Source organism: Catharus ustulatus, chromosome 27, assembly GCF_009819885.2.
Source record: "Catharus ustulatus isolate bCatUst1 chromosome 27, bCatUst1.pri.v2, whole genome shotgun sequence".
In the NCBI taxonomy this organism is placed as follows: domain Eukaryota; kingdom Metazoa; phylum Chordata; class Aves; order Passeriformes; family Turdidae; genus Catharus; species Catharus ustulatus.
Window position 1 is genome coordinate 586,872 of NC_046247.1, and position 16,276 is coordinate 603,147.

Consider the following 16,276-nt stretch of genomic DNA (forward strand, 5'->3'; position numbering starts at 1 on the left):
CATGCAACTGGATTGTTTAAGGAATGCTCTTTGTAACAGTGCGATGATCTATTAATGCAGTGATATTTTGGGAAGTCTATAGGTGGACAAGATTTTCTGATAAAGTTTGAAAGTGACTGTTCATACTTGCTTTGATACTGTGATTGAAAATTGGTTTGAATATTCTGAAGTCTCTCCCAGATTTTCCATCCGGGATACAAAAACTTGTTAATTTTAAAATATATATACATATAAAGACGTGTATATATATTTTTATATGCCTAGATGTATGAACTATTACAGTATGTGTAATGTATCAAACCATCTTACATGAGCTGCTTTGCTGAGGGTGGCTTAGAGATGTGCTGTGGCTCTCCACATGTAACACATCATCCAAAATGTGAGCCAACCAAAACAACTTTTGCCCAAATTAGTGTGAACGTCAGAAATTCTTGTGAACCCTGGTGCTGAGGTTCCCTCTGTGCACCAGGAATTCTCAGGATGGGGACAACTCACACGTGTCTCATTCTGCTTTATGTACTGGGCTCATCCTGGTGAACTTTTTGTGGAATAAACACACTTACTGCATTTCTTTTTCCTGTCCTTGCAGCAGAAAAGTATTGATCAACCTATAGGCTGTGGGGTTGGTGCTCGCTGATGATTGCTGGGGATTCAGTCAGAGCAATGTTGATTGAAAAGGATTCTTCAAAGATGTGGAGTTGTGTGGTTGCTTTGGCTGTGCCCAAAGCTCTAAGAGCTGTTCCCAGACGCAGTGCTTCCCTTGGCAGAGCTGCTCCTCCTGCCAGCTCACCTCAACTGCTTTTTTGTCTGATGCAGTTAAGAGTCCCAGCTTGGACTAAGCACTGCACAGTCCTTTTTAACCAACATTGTTAAGTTTGACTTTGTCCCTTTCTTTTGCCATTTTTCTGCGGGGCAGTGGAATCTGGAGGATGATTTAAAATTAATGTCAATTGCTGTGCACGGGGGGAGCAAATCCTGACTTCTACAAACCAAGCAGGGCTTCTTTGTTTCAAGGTGGCAAACTGTTGTGCTGTGAGTCCTGCCCAGCTTCCTTCCACCCCGAGTGTCTCAGCATAGAAATGCCTGAGGGCTGCTGGAATTGCAATGACTGTAAAGCGGGCAAGAAGCTGCGGTACAAGCAGATCGTTTGGGTCAAGCTTGGGAATTACAGGCAAGTTCACCTTTGGGGCCTTTAATGCTTTGGGTGTTTTAATGTACTCTGGAATTGCAGGAAGATAAAGCAGCTCAGTCATCGTGAACAAGAGTTAGAAAGTGCAGAATTCCTCTGCTGGGGGCTCAGGCACGGATGTCACCGTGCAGTGCAATGCTCCTGCTTCTCCCAGGCGGTGCTGGACTCTGGATTGCAGCGGGGTGCAGTCCCACAGCTGTGCTCTGCAGGGTCAGGATGTGGGAAAGCAGGGGCTGGCACAGCCCAGCTGTCCTTGCTGCTGTTTGCTTTAGTCAGCTGCAGCAGTGCAGGTGTGTGCAGGTGACCCTGGAAACCACTCTCAGGCCATGGATGTTCTTAGAAGGCTTTTCCAGAATTTGAAGTGAGAGCATTGCTTGTGTTTTGTATGGAAATTCCCAGGTATTGCCAGCAGAAACCTTGGCTGCGTCAGGGAGAAATTCATTTCCTTAAGAAAGGAAAACTGGCTTGAATTCTCAATCCCATTAGGGAAACTGGTTCAGAGAACTTACATTCTTCTTTTCTCTCCTGCTCTGCAGGTGGTGGCCAGCAGAGATCTGCAATCCCAGGTCTGTGCCTCTCAACATACAGGGCCTCAAACATGATATCGGGGACTTCCCAGTATTTTTCTTTGGTTCACATGACTACTATTGGGTACACCAGGGCAGAGTTTTCCCTTATGTTGAAGGAGATAAAAGCTTTGCTGAGGGGCAAACTAGTATTAACAAGACCTTCAAGAAAGGTAAAATCAAACAAAGTTTATAGTGGTTTATGACAAAAATTCCACGTGTTTGTGTCTCCATCACCACTTAACCTGCATGGGAATATTATGTGACTAGTGTTCTGTGTTCACGTGAAATCCAAGCATTGTGTTGATCCCTTGACTGCAGATAAAAATGTGTTTAAGTGCCTACTCATTGTGTGTTGTTGTGGGCCAGTTCAGTGCTTCCACAAACGGGGAAATGTTAAGATGGCTCTTGGGCTCTGCTGCATGGGATCATTGTTCAGTATCTTGGTACCTGATGATAAATTCATGATAAATTGCAATAACTCATTTTTAGCTTGTCTTTTTGTTAATAGAGCTCTGTTCCTAGTCTTAAAAAAATATTTAAATAGATACATGTACATGTACATATTTGATTAGCAGCAACTGGGGCTGATTGCTTTCTGTTCTGAATTCCTTGCACAGCACTTGAAGAAGCAGCAAGGCGTTTCCAGGAATTGAAAGCACAAAGAGAAAGCAAAGAGGCATTGGAAATTGAAAGGAATTCAAGGAAACCTCCGCCCTATAAACACATTAAAGTGAGTTGGCATCTGTATTTTTTGTTCTGTGTGAGGAAGTTAATGCTGTGTGTGAGTAAGGATGCCTAGAGAAGGTGTGGCTGCCCACTCCCTGTTCAAGGATGGGTTGGATGGGGGCATCACAGCAACCTGCTCTAGTGGAAGGTCTCCCTCCCCATGGGGGGCTGGGACTAGGTGGTCTTTCACATCTGTGATTCTAAGTTATGTACTTGCACCAAGGTGTTCAGCAGTGCAAGCCCAAAGAACTCATGTAAATCATTCTGCTGTTCTGTTCACTAACCTCTTGTTGTGTTTTGCAGCACCGTAGAACACAGGATACAGTAATTTTTTCTTTGCCTTCTGAGGTCAGTTGTTGACCCTGTGTTGCCAGTGCCTTGTGTTCATCCTTTGCTCTCCCTTTGTTCCCCAGTCCAACAAGGTGATCGGCAAGGTTCAGATCCAGGTGGCCGACCTGTCGGAGATCCCGCGCTGTAACTGCAAACCCTCTGACGAGAACCCGTGCGGGCTGGAGTCCGAGTGCCTCAACAGGATGCTGCAGTACGAGTGCCACCCGCAGGTGTGCCCAGCTGGGGAGCGCTGCCAGAACCAGTGCTTCACCAAGAGGCTCTACCCCGACGCCGAGATCATCAAAACCGAGCGCCGCGGCTGGGGCCTGCGCACCAAGAGGAGCATTAAAAAGGTGCAGTGAGCTGGGACAGCCAGCAGGCTGCCTCTGGGTCACAGCACTCTGCACCTCCAGAGGATGAGCTGTGTTTTACCCACCCCTCATCAACTGCCTCAGAGCAATGCCCAGTGCGTTGGTGACCTTAGATTGAGGTGTCAGTCACGTCGCAGTTCTTCTGATTGTCCTTAGAAAACACCATGGGCCTGGAGGACTGCTTTTAAACATGGGGTTTAGCCATTAATTTTATTCAATTCAGAGCTTTTTAAATCTGCATTTTATGAAAGCCTTGTTACTGCAAGTTTTCTGAGCTTACTGAGTACTAAAGTCCTAACAGTGAAGTATGTAGTGAAAATACTTGCTGTAACAGTTCCTGCTTCCTGAGGAGTGCATGAATATCATCACATTGTCCTCTTTGAAGAAAGTGGGAAGGTTGAAAGGGTTTTAAAGCCCTGACAATTGTCTTGTGTGCTGAATGCAGGAACAGGACTACCTTTCATTCTGCGTGGGTGTATTACTTGGACAGCAGTTACACGGTGCATTATTCACATTGTGCCTACCAGAACCACATTGTTCCTTTTTTATAGGAAGTGCTTTTCTCTGTGCTGCTTCCCTTTGTCATGATTAGGATGCACAGATTGCTGAGTTCTGTTCTCCTTTCCTTTGCAGGGTGAATTTGTGAATGAGTATGTTGGGGAGCTGATTGACGAGGAGGAGTGCCGGCTGCGGATCAAACGCGCTCACGAGAACAGCGTCACCAATTTTTATATGCTGACTGTAACCAAGGTGAGCATTGCCTCTTGTTTGATAGCAAATGTCACTCAACAGCAGAGACCTCTTTGCTTTGTAAGTACTAAACACATCTTTGTCTTTTTCCTTGAAGGACCGAATAATAGATGCTGGCCCAAAGGGGAACTTACTCTCGTTTTATGAACCATAGTTGTAACCCAAACTGTGAAACACAGAAGTGGACAGTGAATGGTGACATTAGAGTTGGACTGTTTGCTCTTTGTGACATTCCTGCAGGTAAAAGGATGGCACTATTGGCATGTATGCTTTTGTCTTGCAGTAGCCAAGTTCCTTACTTTAGAATCATGTTTTTTTGCTTTGAAGTTATTAATGGCAGTGAAGTGTTCTGGAAACTTTTTATTCATTGGAGTGGAGATGATCCTTAGGGTTCCAGTTTTAGCAGGGGTAACAAATGCTAATGAAATGTCATTGTCACATCTTCCCTCAGCGTCCATCTGAACTGTTTTCTTTGAATTTTAGGAATGGAGTTGACATTCAATTACAACCTGGACTGCCTGGGCAATGGCAGGACCGAGTGTCACTGCGGAGCAGAGAACTGCAGCGGCTTCCTGGGAGTGCGGCCCAAGGTACAGGGATGGCACTGGGGCTGCTCCCGAGTCCAGACATCTTGTAGGGCACAGAGACTGTTCATTTATTTCACTCTTCAGCCTATCTAAGACCTCCTACCCTTGGAGGTCTCCACAGATTTTATAATGTGCCCTGCCATGGTATTATATCTGGTGGGTAGTTAATTCAGAAACATCTGAATGAGCACTTCTGGCTTTTAGAACTTAAAATTATTTTAAATGGAAATCATTTAAGAAAAGTTCATGCAAATAATAGCCCAGAATTGAGTGGACTGCCAGGGGTTTGTAAGTGACTCTGTATTGTGATTTTCTACTTCTTAGACAGCATTTGCAACGGCAAATGAAGAGAAGGTGAAAAATGCAAAATTAAAGCAGAAGAAACGGAAAATAAAAACAGAACAGAAGCAGATGCATGAGGATAACTGTTTCCAGTGTGGAGATGGGGGAGAGCTGGTGATGTGTGATAAGAAGGACTGTCCCAAAGCATACCACCTCCTATGCCTTAACCTGACTCAACCACCTTTTGGTAAGAGCAATCATGTGGCTCCTCCTGCTACAAGACAATGTTGGAGGTGAAATCAGCATTCATGTGCATAGAATACAGTGTTCACTTGCATTAAATGCAGTATAAATTTGCAAATAAAAAAAAATGCAAAATAGGACTGTGATTAGTCAGATTTTTGTAGAATCTCAGATGAGAGGCAGAAGTAGCAGCTGGTTTTTCTGAGCTCTGTTTGCATTGATCTGAGCAATCCAGCATGGAGTGAGGGTTAAATGCCAGTGCTGCCCCAAAGTGCACTAACTCCAGCTTCCTTTCTCTCTCCTGCCGTCCTCAGGAAAGTGGGAATGTCCATGGCATCAGTGTGACATCTGTAGCAATCCTGCCGTGTCCTTCTGTGAGTTCTGCCCCCACTCCTTCTGCAAGGATCACGAGAAGGGAGCGCTGGTGCCGTCGGCGCTGGACGGCCGCCTCTGCTGCTCCGCACACGACCCCAAATCTCCTGTGACACCCGAGTACTGGAGCAAGATCAAGTGCAAATTGGAAGCACAGAACGCTGTGGAGGAGGCAAAGGAGTGAATTAGGTTAAAAACAAACACGGGAGGGGAGAAGAGGGGCAGCAGGCCGATGAACTCGGATTGCGGTGCCACACTCGCTTTGTCCTCGGGGGCCGTCTCGTGTGAGCTGGAGCGGGACCATTGAGCTGAGCGAGGAGCACCAGGCAGTGCTGTTTGCTTTTTATTGTTTGCTCTTTCTTTTACCCTTGAATGTGCTACAGCAGCTCTTACTGTTGGAAACCAGGAGCGTCTTGGCCTTTGAAGAAAACCGTAAAGCTTTTGACAGTGAAAAGAATATTCTGTTTAAAATAATGTTCTTTGAGTGTAGAAAGCAAAGCATAGCCACATATTTATTTATTTAATTTTGAAAGGGTGTTGAAGATCTGGCTTTGATCAGTCATCGTGTCTTTAAAAACAAAACAGCGAAGCCAACGTAACTTTTGTGTCTAGTTTATGGAAAGAGCAAAGCCTCTCCCCTCTGTAACACTGAGATGCCAAACAGACAAGGTGTGGGTGTCAGACAGGTGGCTCTGAAATGCCTCTGTTCCAGTACTTATTGTTAAAGGCATTGGAGAAGGTAGGTTGTCTCTCATGTTTACTTATGAATATTATTGGGAAGCTTTTCCTGTGAGAAATCAGGTGTGTGACTTCTGGGAAGTGCTCAAGGTCTGGCAGTGGGGAAGGAATGGTGGTTCCTTGCTCCAGAGCTGTCCTGGGTGTTTGCAGGCAGATGGGAAAATGCACAGTTGGATTGCACAGCGGTCATTTCCTTATCCCACCTATTTTGGAAACCCCTCCCTGGCAGGAGAGGCTCCCAGGCTCAGTCAGTCCTGGGTGGGTTCATCATCTGCCACATCTGCCCTGCTTTGGTGGCAGTTCCTCAGTGTCATTCTTCAGTCCTGCCTTCTCAGGCTCCCCTTGGCTTCAGGGACACTGGAGGGACCTGACCCATGTGTGTGTTGATTTTGATAAAATGTTAATTTGTTTTTTGTTAAGAGAGATATTTGACTTTAATCTTCATTGTTAGTGGAGCTGAGGAACATCTCAGCACTTCCTCACTGAACAGGGTATTTTGTGTCTGGGTGAGGGCCATATCCCAGCAGCCTACTGTGCCTCAGGAGATGGTTCTGTCCTGGATTTCCTCTGTTAATCAGAGACAGACTCCTCCAGTGAGGCTTTCCAAGTGGCTTGTGTTGGCTCTTGCTCCAGAAATTTTTTAGCAAACCTATGTTCCTCCATTTTTTGGTGCAAGGGGGGCACTGGAGCTAGTTTTGGTGACTCTTCTCCCCCAGCCCACGATCTCACCAAGCACTGTCTCCCCCCTGCCCTGGAATAGTGAGTACTTCTGACTTGTGTACTGATAGTAGCTACTCCCTGCCAGCCTTTGCTCGTGGGTGCTGAAAATAATCAAGTGTTGCTGGCATCTGGCTGAACTGAGCCTTGGAATTAAGAACCTTGTCTCTGGAAAACTGCTTACACAAACCTGTGGGAACACAGAGACTTCTCAGATCAAGAAAATAGGCTGGAAAAGTCTGTGTGGAATTTAGAGCATGTCTTGCCTCTGCCTGGTGTCCTTCTCATCCTCACAGTGATGCACAGGGGAGTTTTTGTGTGTGCATGGCAGAGTGGTAGGTACACTACAGCCCCTGAGCAGCTGCCCACACCTCCCTTGGGGTGACAGAACCCTCAGGGGTCTGGGCCAGCAGCTCTTGGGATCCCTCAATGGGATTCCTACACTGGGCCACGCTCCAGTGAGGGTCCAACACTAACCCTGCTGGAAAGCAGTGCTGGATTTTGGTATTTTTAAAGAAAAAAAAAAATTACAGAAAGGATTTTATTTTTCTTAACGTTTTGTGTGAGAAATGTCTCTCTGTAAGGTCTTATTGAGGATGTTTAACCTTCTCAGAAATTCCAAACACAACTCTTGCTGCCACGTCTGTAGGGCCTGAGGTGTTCACTTTATATTATTTATTAGGCTTGGTAATGTTCAGTGATTTTCCCTGAAGTCAGAGCATTCTGGTATTGCAGATATCAGCTGATATATTTTATATATATATGTATATCTATATATATATCAGATATGTTGCTGATATCCTGCTCCTGAGTGAGTGCACTGACCTGCTCTGTTCATTCCGTGTCCACGGTGCCCTGCTGAGCACAGGGATGTGGTGTGGCAGCACCAGGACACCTTGGGAGCCACAGACTGGCAGGGCCACCCTGGCCAGGGCACAGAAGGCTTAAAATTTCTCAAATGCTGTGATGGAGGCTGCTGCTCCTCTGTGCCCCTCGATGTCTTGGTTCACTTTGTGTTCAGACTTCTTAGAGATGCTTCTTTTTTTCCACCAAAAAATCGTTCATAGCAGCCAACAGCTGGGCTTGGATCAGAAGGGAGAGCAGGAGAGGTTGTTCAGTTTGTGAACAAAACTCTGAACTGAAGGTGAGTCTTTCAAAGAGCTTTAACGTTGTTAGATGAGAAAAGGCCAGTTCAGATGATCTTGGTGGCTGCAGGGGCTGTTCTGAGTGCCAGGCTCATGTTAAAATGCACATTTTAACCTTGTCTTTGTAAACTGAGTAACCAGAATGTAGTTTGCTTAGTGCAGCTCCTTTGTAAGGAAAAGATTGCACAGCTGTTCTTGGCTTCAGCAGAGTGGGAGGCAGCTGCTGAATTAATTTGTGTGGGCTCCAGAATAAGAAATCTTGGATAGTGGGATCATTTCATGCTGAGACCTAGAGGGAATCCACAGAACTGGTGATTTTGGTGGAGAACTGTCCCAGCACAGGGCTGTTCCTTCATGGCAACACACCAGAGTGCTTTTCCCTCACTTTTGTGTTCAATTTTTGGGGTGTCCCCACAGTTCTGGTGACCTCCCTGCCCTGCCCAGGTTTGTGGAGCTTTTTACTGGAGCTTTTCCTGTGCAGCTGCCCCTGCAGGCATCCTGCAGCCTGTGGCCACATGAGTCTAGAAGCAAGAATTCCAGGATGCTGTGACTGCAGGGGCTGCTTCCACCTTTCCTGAACACTTGGTGCAAGCATTAGCTGTCGTAGCTGTCACATTATTGTATAGACGTGTCCTGTCCATAGACTGTTGAAGGCGTTTGCAGCTCAGGAAGGAAATTTTGTGGGCAAATCACCTTCTCTGGTCACCACGTGGTCTTGGAGAATCAGTTCAAATGGAGTAATAGGGCTGGAATGTGGATTTTTGGCCTTTCTTCTAAAAAAAACCCCTTCTTTTATCTTAATTTCAGGATAGAATGGGAAAGACGATTACTAGACATAATTATCAATGAGCATAAAATCTGTATATATTGAAACTTGACAGAATTATGTGGGAGGGAGGGGGAGGGTGGGACGGGGTGTCTGACGCTGGTACGGAGAAGTCACTTTAACACGGAAACCTCTGCCTCATTGAATTCAGGGTTTAATGTACTTGAAGCTCTGCGGTTCCTTTTGCAGCTTTTTTTATTTATACATGATTTTTTTTTTGTACACTGCATTGAAAATGTCCTTGACTTCCCCCAAGTTCCCTCCTGCTCCCGCTGTACAGTGGATCCGTGGCAAACGGGAGGGTTTGGAAGCAGCAGGCTCGGAGCTGTGTGTGTTCCCCAGGTGTTGCGTGGGAGACGGCGACCTTGGAGCAGTGCTGTCCCTGCCCATTGCCATCAGCTTTCCCCACCATCTCTCTTTGTGTAGCAAAAACCTTTGCACTTACCATGCACTCCTACACGTTGGATGTACTCCCAGTGTTGTTCTGAGGGAAAAAGGAGGGAAAAAAAAAAAGGCAAAGCAGGAAGAAAAGAAGAGCTGTTCCTGTGATACTGTGTTTGAGTGAGCAGCTCAGGTCTGTGCTCCCCTGGGAGGGGTCTCGCTGCTCCAGAGCAGGAGGAGGGGAGCTGGGACTGTGCTTTGTGTAGGGGATTTCTGTCATTAATGTGAATAAAAAAGGGAAAACACATATGAATTTGCCAAAGCCATTTACCACTCCCTGTGGCCCGGGGCTGTGCCCTCCCTGTGCCACCGCCAGCTCCAGGGGCAGGCAGCCTGGGGTCCCAGTGGAGATCCCAGATGTGAGGGTCCCAGTGGAGATCCCAGCTCTGGGGGATCCCAGTGGAGATCCCAGCTCTGTGAGGGTCCCTCTGGAGATCCCAGATGTGAGGGTCCCTCTGGAGATCCCAGCTCTGTGAGGGTCCCTCTGGAGATCCCAGATGTGAGGGTCCCTCTGGAGATCCCAGATGTGAGGGTCCCTCTGGAGATCCCAGCTCTGGGGGTCCCTCTGGCTGGGGTCCCTTTGGAGATCTGTCTCATTATCCCAACTCTGTGAGGGTCCCCCTGGAGATCCCAGCTCTGGGGGTCCCTCTGGAGATCTGTCTCATTATCCCAACTCTGTGAGGGTCCCCCTGGAGATCCCAGCTCTGTGAGGATCCCTCTGGAGATCCCAGATGTGAGGGTCCCCCTGGAGATCCCAGCTCTGGGGGTCCCTCTGGAGATCCCAGATGTGAGGGTCCCCCTGGAGATCCCAGCTCTGGGGTCCCCCTGGAGATCCCAGCTCTGGGGGTCCCTCTGGATATCTCTCTCATTATCCCAGCTCTGTGGGGTCCCCCTGAAGATCCCAGGATCCCTGGGAGCCCCCACCTTGCAGTTCTCTCTCCCCTTTGGGCCATAACCAGACTGGACGCCCCCTGCGCTCCCCGTTCCAGTGGATCCGTGTCTCATTTTCCTGTCCCAAGAAGCTGCAGCCCCCGGGTGCTGCTGTCCCTTGGAGGGTTGGGGCTGGCACTGGGGGGGCTCTGAGGACCCCGACCCGTTTTGTCTCCACGAGTGATGTTGCACAACTCAGATCCCGCGGATCCGTCTCCATCCCCACGTGCTCTGTAAGATGGACCTTTGTAGAGTCGTTATTTCTGTAGACTTTGTTTATCTGTAACAAACTTTGTAGATCCTGTGAAATGTTATTTTAACGAAATCACTCGAGTCTTTAATAGCAAAGCATCGATACTCACCCAAGTCGGTATGGAAGAGTTTTGGACGCAGATGCAGCCCTGACACTGCCGAGGAGTGTCTGATTGATTCCACGGGCATTACTGTATCATGACTTGATGTTGCCGCATAGACTTTGAGATATCCAATATTTTGGGGGGTTTGTGTTGGCCTCTGTCCTCTTGCATAGTGTGAAGCCTGTAAAGCTGGTTCCCTGTACATAGATAGCTCCTGTCCTCTAGGTAGAGCGTATCGAGACTTGCCTGTAATATTTTAGCTTCTTACTGACTGTGTGTGATGGTAGAACATATAATTTTTGTACATTCTATTTACTGAGATGTTGCCTTTTTTTTATTTTATTTTACAAATACTCTGGAATTCAGATGTGGGGTTTTTTTGGGCTTTGGTTTGTTGGGGGATTTTTTTTTTGTTTGTTCGTTTTCCTTTTTTTTTTTTTTTTTTCCTTTTGCTTTTCCGTGAGGATTCCTTTGGAAAGGTTTTTAATGACATTCCACTGATCTGAAAATTTTTTGCTTGAGGTTGACTTCAATAAATCGTTCTGAATGTTCCAACGTTGAGACGAGTCAGTTCCGTGTCGGGGCGGGGGATCGCGGGAGGATCCCGGGAGGATAACGGGAGGATAACCGGAGGATAACCGGGAGGATAACCGGAGGATAACGGGCCGGCCGCGGTCCCTCCTCCGGGCAGGGCTGCGCTCGCCCCGCCCCGGCCCGGGCCAGCAGTGGCCATGCGGCGAGCGGAGCTGGCGGCCGAGACCGCGCTGCGGGCGCTGCTCCTCGCCGGCTTCGGGTGGGTGCGGGACCGGCACCGGCACCGGGACCGAGACCGGCACCGGGACCGGCACCGGCACCGGGACCCGCCCGGCCGCGCCCCCCGCCCGCCGCTCACCGCTCACCGCTCTGTCTGTTCCAGGATCATGGAGCTCCTGCCGCCCTTCCAGCGCGTGCTGCAGCCCGAGGAGATGTGGCTCTACAAAAACCCCTACGTGGAGCAGGACCACGTCCCCACCGTGCTCATGTTTGTAAGTTCGGTGGGTTTGGGTCGGAAGGGAGCTTAAAGGATCGTTCCGTCCCTCCTCCCCCTGCGGGGACGCGCCCCTTCCCGCAGACCCAGCCCTGCTCGGTCTGTCCGTGTTCTGTCCGTGTTCTGTCCGTGTTCTGTCCGTGTTCTGTCCGTGTTCTGTCTATTCTGTCTGTGTTCTGTCCGTGAGCAGCTCCGGGCGTGGGGCAGCCGCAGCTTCTCTGCGCCGCTGCTTCCTGCATTTTCTTTGATTTATTCTCAGATTACAAGCTCTGCTTTTGGAGCAGAGCTGCTGGCTAAAGGCTCGTACTGCAATAGCTGCAGAAAGTGCAGGATGTGGTATCCATGTGGATAAACTGGGAGGGGAGGGCTGTGAGGATGGAGCGGGCTCTGCTCAGTGGGGCACGAACTGGGACATGGACATTTCCACCTGGCCTCGAGAAAGAGCCTCCCTGAGTGCGTGCCTGGGCAGTGACACAGGCTGCCCCGACACTGGGAGTCCCCTCCCCTGGAGATGCTCATAATCCATCTCAGCACAGTCCTGGGTGATGTGCTTGGGACCCTGAGCACAGGGGTTGGACCTGGTGTCCCCAGTGGTCCCTTTCTACCCATCCTGGGAGATTAGAACCAACTTGGCCAAACTTGTTTTTGTCATGTTATGAGGCTTTACTGTCCAGGGTTGCCTTTGGGATTTGAAGTTCATACCTAATGAGGACTTTGCACCGTTGTCCGTAATCCATTCCACGTCTGAATTACTCGGTGCATGGAAGATAGCACAGCTCTCGCTATCAGGGAATGCAGCTATTTTTAGAAGAGATTTATTATCATTTTATTGTCAAATGTTTCCTCAAGGGCTCCAGGCTTTTTAGAAGAGTTTGACTAATTCTCTTGGATTTCCTGAGCAGTGTCAGAGGGATCGGTCCCTCTGCCACAGGTGTGAGGTGAGGGGCTGTGGCTCTGAGTTGGCAAATAGCAGGTGGGATTTTCTGCAAGAGGAACACGAAGGACAAAGCCTCAGGATAGCATTTGAACAGAGTGTAAAGCAGGACTTGTGCCAGAGTTCAGGTGGGCACAGACTCGCTGGGAGCCGTGGTGAGGATGTCCGGGGTGAAATCCCCCGGGCGGAGATGGGGATGATGATAACTGATTGCTCTGAATCAGCAGCGCCCTGGATTTGCTGACAGGGCACGGGTGCTGCTGACAGAGCTAATGCTGGGGCTTGCAGGGAGGGGAGAGCTGAGGTGCTGTGCCTGAGGACACCCCAAAACCAACCAGGGCAGCACTCTGCCACAAGAGCTGCCTGAGAACCAGAGGACAGGCTGGGCTGAGCAAATGCAGCAGGATTGTGTCCCGGTGGAGCTGCAGGGACAGCAGAGGACAGACTGCTGCTTGGCTTTGGGACAGGGAAGCGTGCTCAGATTCTTCTTGTGTTCTGGTGAGAACTTAACCTGCTTCACCGACACCTGAAATCCTCCCTGTTCTGTGCAGTTCATCGCATTTCTGTCTCCCCTGTTGCTCATCATGCTGGCGAGGCTGTTCATGGGCGCTGACCACGAGGACACGAGGGAAGCCTGCCTTGGTGAGCTCCTCCTTGTCCCCCAGACAGGCAGCGAGCCCTGCCCGTGCCTGAATGTGCTGCACTGCTGATGTGACCCTTCTGCTCTCTCTCAGCTGCCAGCCTGGCTCTTGCCCTGAACGGGGTTTTTACAAATGCCCTGAAGCTCGTTGTGGGGAGGTGAGCACTGGCTGGTTCCCAGCTGCACGCGGGGAGGGCGGGGGAGGCAGCTCTGCCATGGCCAGATCAAGGCCAGAGCTGAACTTGGACATGCTCAGCCTGGAAGGAATGTGGGGGTTTTTTTCTAGCTGTAAAGACAATTTAGAATTAGAAAAAACACTGGGGAGCTGCTGTCTCAGGCCATCACTCAGATGGGCTCATCTAGGGAGGATGGCACAGGCAGAGCTCCCAGGGCTCTGGCAGGGCTCAGCCTGAGGCCCTGAGCTTCACTTCCCCATCCCAGACCACGGCCTGACTTCTTCTACCGCTGCTTCCCGGACGGCCGCGCCAACCCGGAGCTGGTGTGCAGCGGGGACGGCCGCACAGTGACCGAGGGCAGGAAGAGCTTCCCCAGCGGCCACGCGTCCTGTGAGTGCTCCTTGGCTCCTTCCTGTGCAGCCTGGGCTCTGGGGAGCAGCACCCAGGGCAGGGCAGCTGGCATTTGCCTTGCTGCACCCCACAGCTTTGGCTGCTCCATTGCTGTGGTCAGGGGGCTCAGGTTTCCCTCTGCAAAGCAATGGGGGGAGAAATGTGGTGCAAAGCTGTCTGTGACCCTGGAATGAGGGATGTGTGCCAGGTACCAGCTTCTGGGATCCATCAGTCCCAGCTGGTTCTTCACTCACAGGGACAGGCAGGCATCTCTCACAGCCCTTCTGCAGCAGCAGAGGGTGAGAGTCTGGCAGCAAAGCCTGGAGCTATTCGGAACCAGCACTGTTCTGTTCTCTTCCAGTTGCCTTTGCTGGTCTCGCCTTCTCCGCCTTCTACCTGGCAGGGAAGCTGCACAGCTTCGTCCCAGGCCGGGGGGGCCGGGCCCTGCGCTTCTGTGCCTTCCTCCTCCCGCTCTTCCTGGCCACCCTCATCGCCGTGTCCCGCACCTGCGACTACAAGCACCACTGGGAAGGTGGGTGAGGGTCTCTGTGCGCCTGCACGGGGCTCAGCAGGGGCTGTGGTGTGTTCTGAGCCCCCAGCAGCAACTTGGGGGTTTTTTTTGTACTCCTCCAGTGGCAATTTTGGTGCCACCTGCAGGGAATTGATGCCTTTCTGTGTGGTTTTGAAATACAAACCAAGCTTGGGTTTGCTGCCAAGTCAGGTTATGGATTTAGCAGAAAGGCTGCAGCTGAGGAATTGATCAGGGAGCTTGGGAGGGAGAGGGGCTTTAACTGTGCTCTGGTCTCGCCCACAGATGTGTTGGCTGGCTCAGTGATGGGCTTGGTGCTGGCATACCTGTGCTACAGGCAGTACTACCCTCCCCTGACGGACACCACGTGCCACAAACCCGCTCTGGCCAAGCCCAGAGCGCTGCCGGCGCACGAGGAGAAGCCTCCAGCTCCCAGCTTCCACATGAGCATTTAGTGATGGGCCCTGGCTGCCAGGGCAGGGCAGGGCTGCTCAGGAGAAGTGGCTCCCATGAGGAAGAGCCCCTGGGCAGGTGTTCCCTGCTGAGCTGGTGAGTTCCTGCCCTGGCCCTTGTGTTGCTCCATTTCAGTGGATTTTGTAGGCCAGCCCCTGTTCACGCCCACTGTGAAGCGAGTGCCGACCTGTGGAAAGGCAGTTGGGGTGTGAAGGTCCTGAACAAGAACTGGGAAGATGTGACAGCCCAGTGTGCCCAGCCTGGTGGGAGTTCTTGTGTCCAGTCCAGGAAGCACCACTGGTCACCTCCCTGCCATCCAGCTGAGCTGTCCCAGCCCTTCTCCTGGGAAATGAAGAGCAGGATCTGCCAACTTCTGAGTTTTTCTAATTTCCCAAATAAAGCAGTTTAATTTTTGTAATGAGCTGTGGTACTAAAACTTCATTTCAAGGCTAGGGTTGTTGCTTTATAACCCATTTCCTCTGGCATCTGCAGGGGTTTCTGGTGGGTGCTCTTTCCTTGCAGCTTTAGTATAGTTTTAAGGAGATGACAGCAGAAAATGAAGTGATGAGATCCCTGCCCAAGGTCTGCCTCTCCAAGGAAGGGCAGAGTGCTGCTGGGAGCCAGGGCAGGTCCCTGGCAGGGGCTCTGTGAGCACCTGTTGGTCACTGGTCCCTTCAGAGACAGGTGAGACTGGAGCAGAGCATGGCAGATGAGTCAGTAATGAAACCCCATCAGCTGCAGTCTGGACCCTCTATAACTCTGCAGCTCCAATAGAATTACAGAAATAGCTTCACTTTGCTCTAAAACTGCACATGTGAATTTTCCAGCCCTTCCCTCTCCCCTAGACATGCACATACCACAGTCATCTACTTATTTATTTTGGCTTTTACTGGAAAAGACATTAAATAACATTTAAAATGTATTTAACTTCTTTTTTTTTAACAAAGTGCATAACTTAAAAAGCTGATCCTTGGTGTCCCATGTTAAGACTGTCCCATTTCCTACTCCCATGAGACCTTAGCCAGCAGTGCTTCAGGTGCTGACCGAGCAGCTTGGCTGTTCCTGCAGTCAGGTAAGGAACAATTCTGTTCCTTGGGAGGGGAGGAGGGATGGAGGCTGCAAACAAAACCCTTCCAGTAGTGCAAATAACAGACAATGGAGGAAAACAAACCAACAGGCTGTGGGGGAAAAGGCTCCTTATCCCATGCAGGGCAAAAGTCAGCACGAGGGAAAGTGGTTTGGCTCTTCCAAAGGCTGCACAGCAACACCTCACACAGCACTGGAGCCCAGCCCAGGCACTGAGCCAGCCCAGGGGCTTTGGTGGCCAGGGAAGGATCACAGAGGCTCTCCAGCCCTGTCCCCCTCAGAAAAGAGCATCAAGGCAGGGGCAGACTGAGCTGCCTACAGAGCTGGTGTCATTCCTGCAGTGTCCAGACCCTGCTGGATCCGGGCTGCACCTTTGCTGGCTGCGTTTTGAACATTTAAAGCTAAGAAGAAGGACTGGAGCGTGGCAGGATCTCCATCCTCAGCTCTGCTCTGTGTCCCTGCAGGGCAC

General features: G+C 50.1%; 2 protein-coding genes across 2 annotated transcripts; both read left to right on the forward strand.

The window, feature by feature from the left end:
* Positions 1-965: 965 nt before the first annotated feature.
* Positions 966-5,643, forward strand: LOC117007733 (histone-lysine N-methyltransferase NSD3-like; the record flags this gene model as incomplete). Its single annotated transcript, XM_033081048.1, is given in 10 exon segments — positions 966-1,171; positions 1,726-1,928; positions 2,376-2,488; positions 2,898-3,167; positions 3,819-3,935; positions 4,033-4,065; positions 4,067-4,175; positions 4,419-4,525; positions 4,847-5,051; positions 5,362-5,643. Coding segments are annotated over 10 exon segments (1,605 nt in total), but the record flags the coding sequence as incomplete, so codon positions are not given.
* Positions 5,644-11,287: 5,644 nt separating this feature from the next.
* On the forward strand, positions 11,288-15,863 carry LOC117007936 (phospholipid phosphatase 5-like). Its single transcript, XM_033081412.1, has 7 exons — positions 11,288-11,365; positions 11,489-11,597; positions 13,085-13,175; positions 13,268-13,331; positions 13,615-13,739; positions 14,101-14,271; positions 14,554-15,863. Exons 1-7 carry the CDS (start codon positions 11,304-11,306, stop codon positions 14,721-14,723), a joined length of 792 nt encoding a protein of 263 aa, XP_032937303.1. The 5' UTR covers positions 11,288-11,303; the 3' UTR covers positions 14,724-15,863.
* Positions 15,864-16,276: the final 413 nt, after the last annotated feature.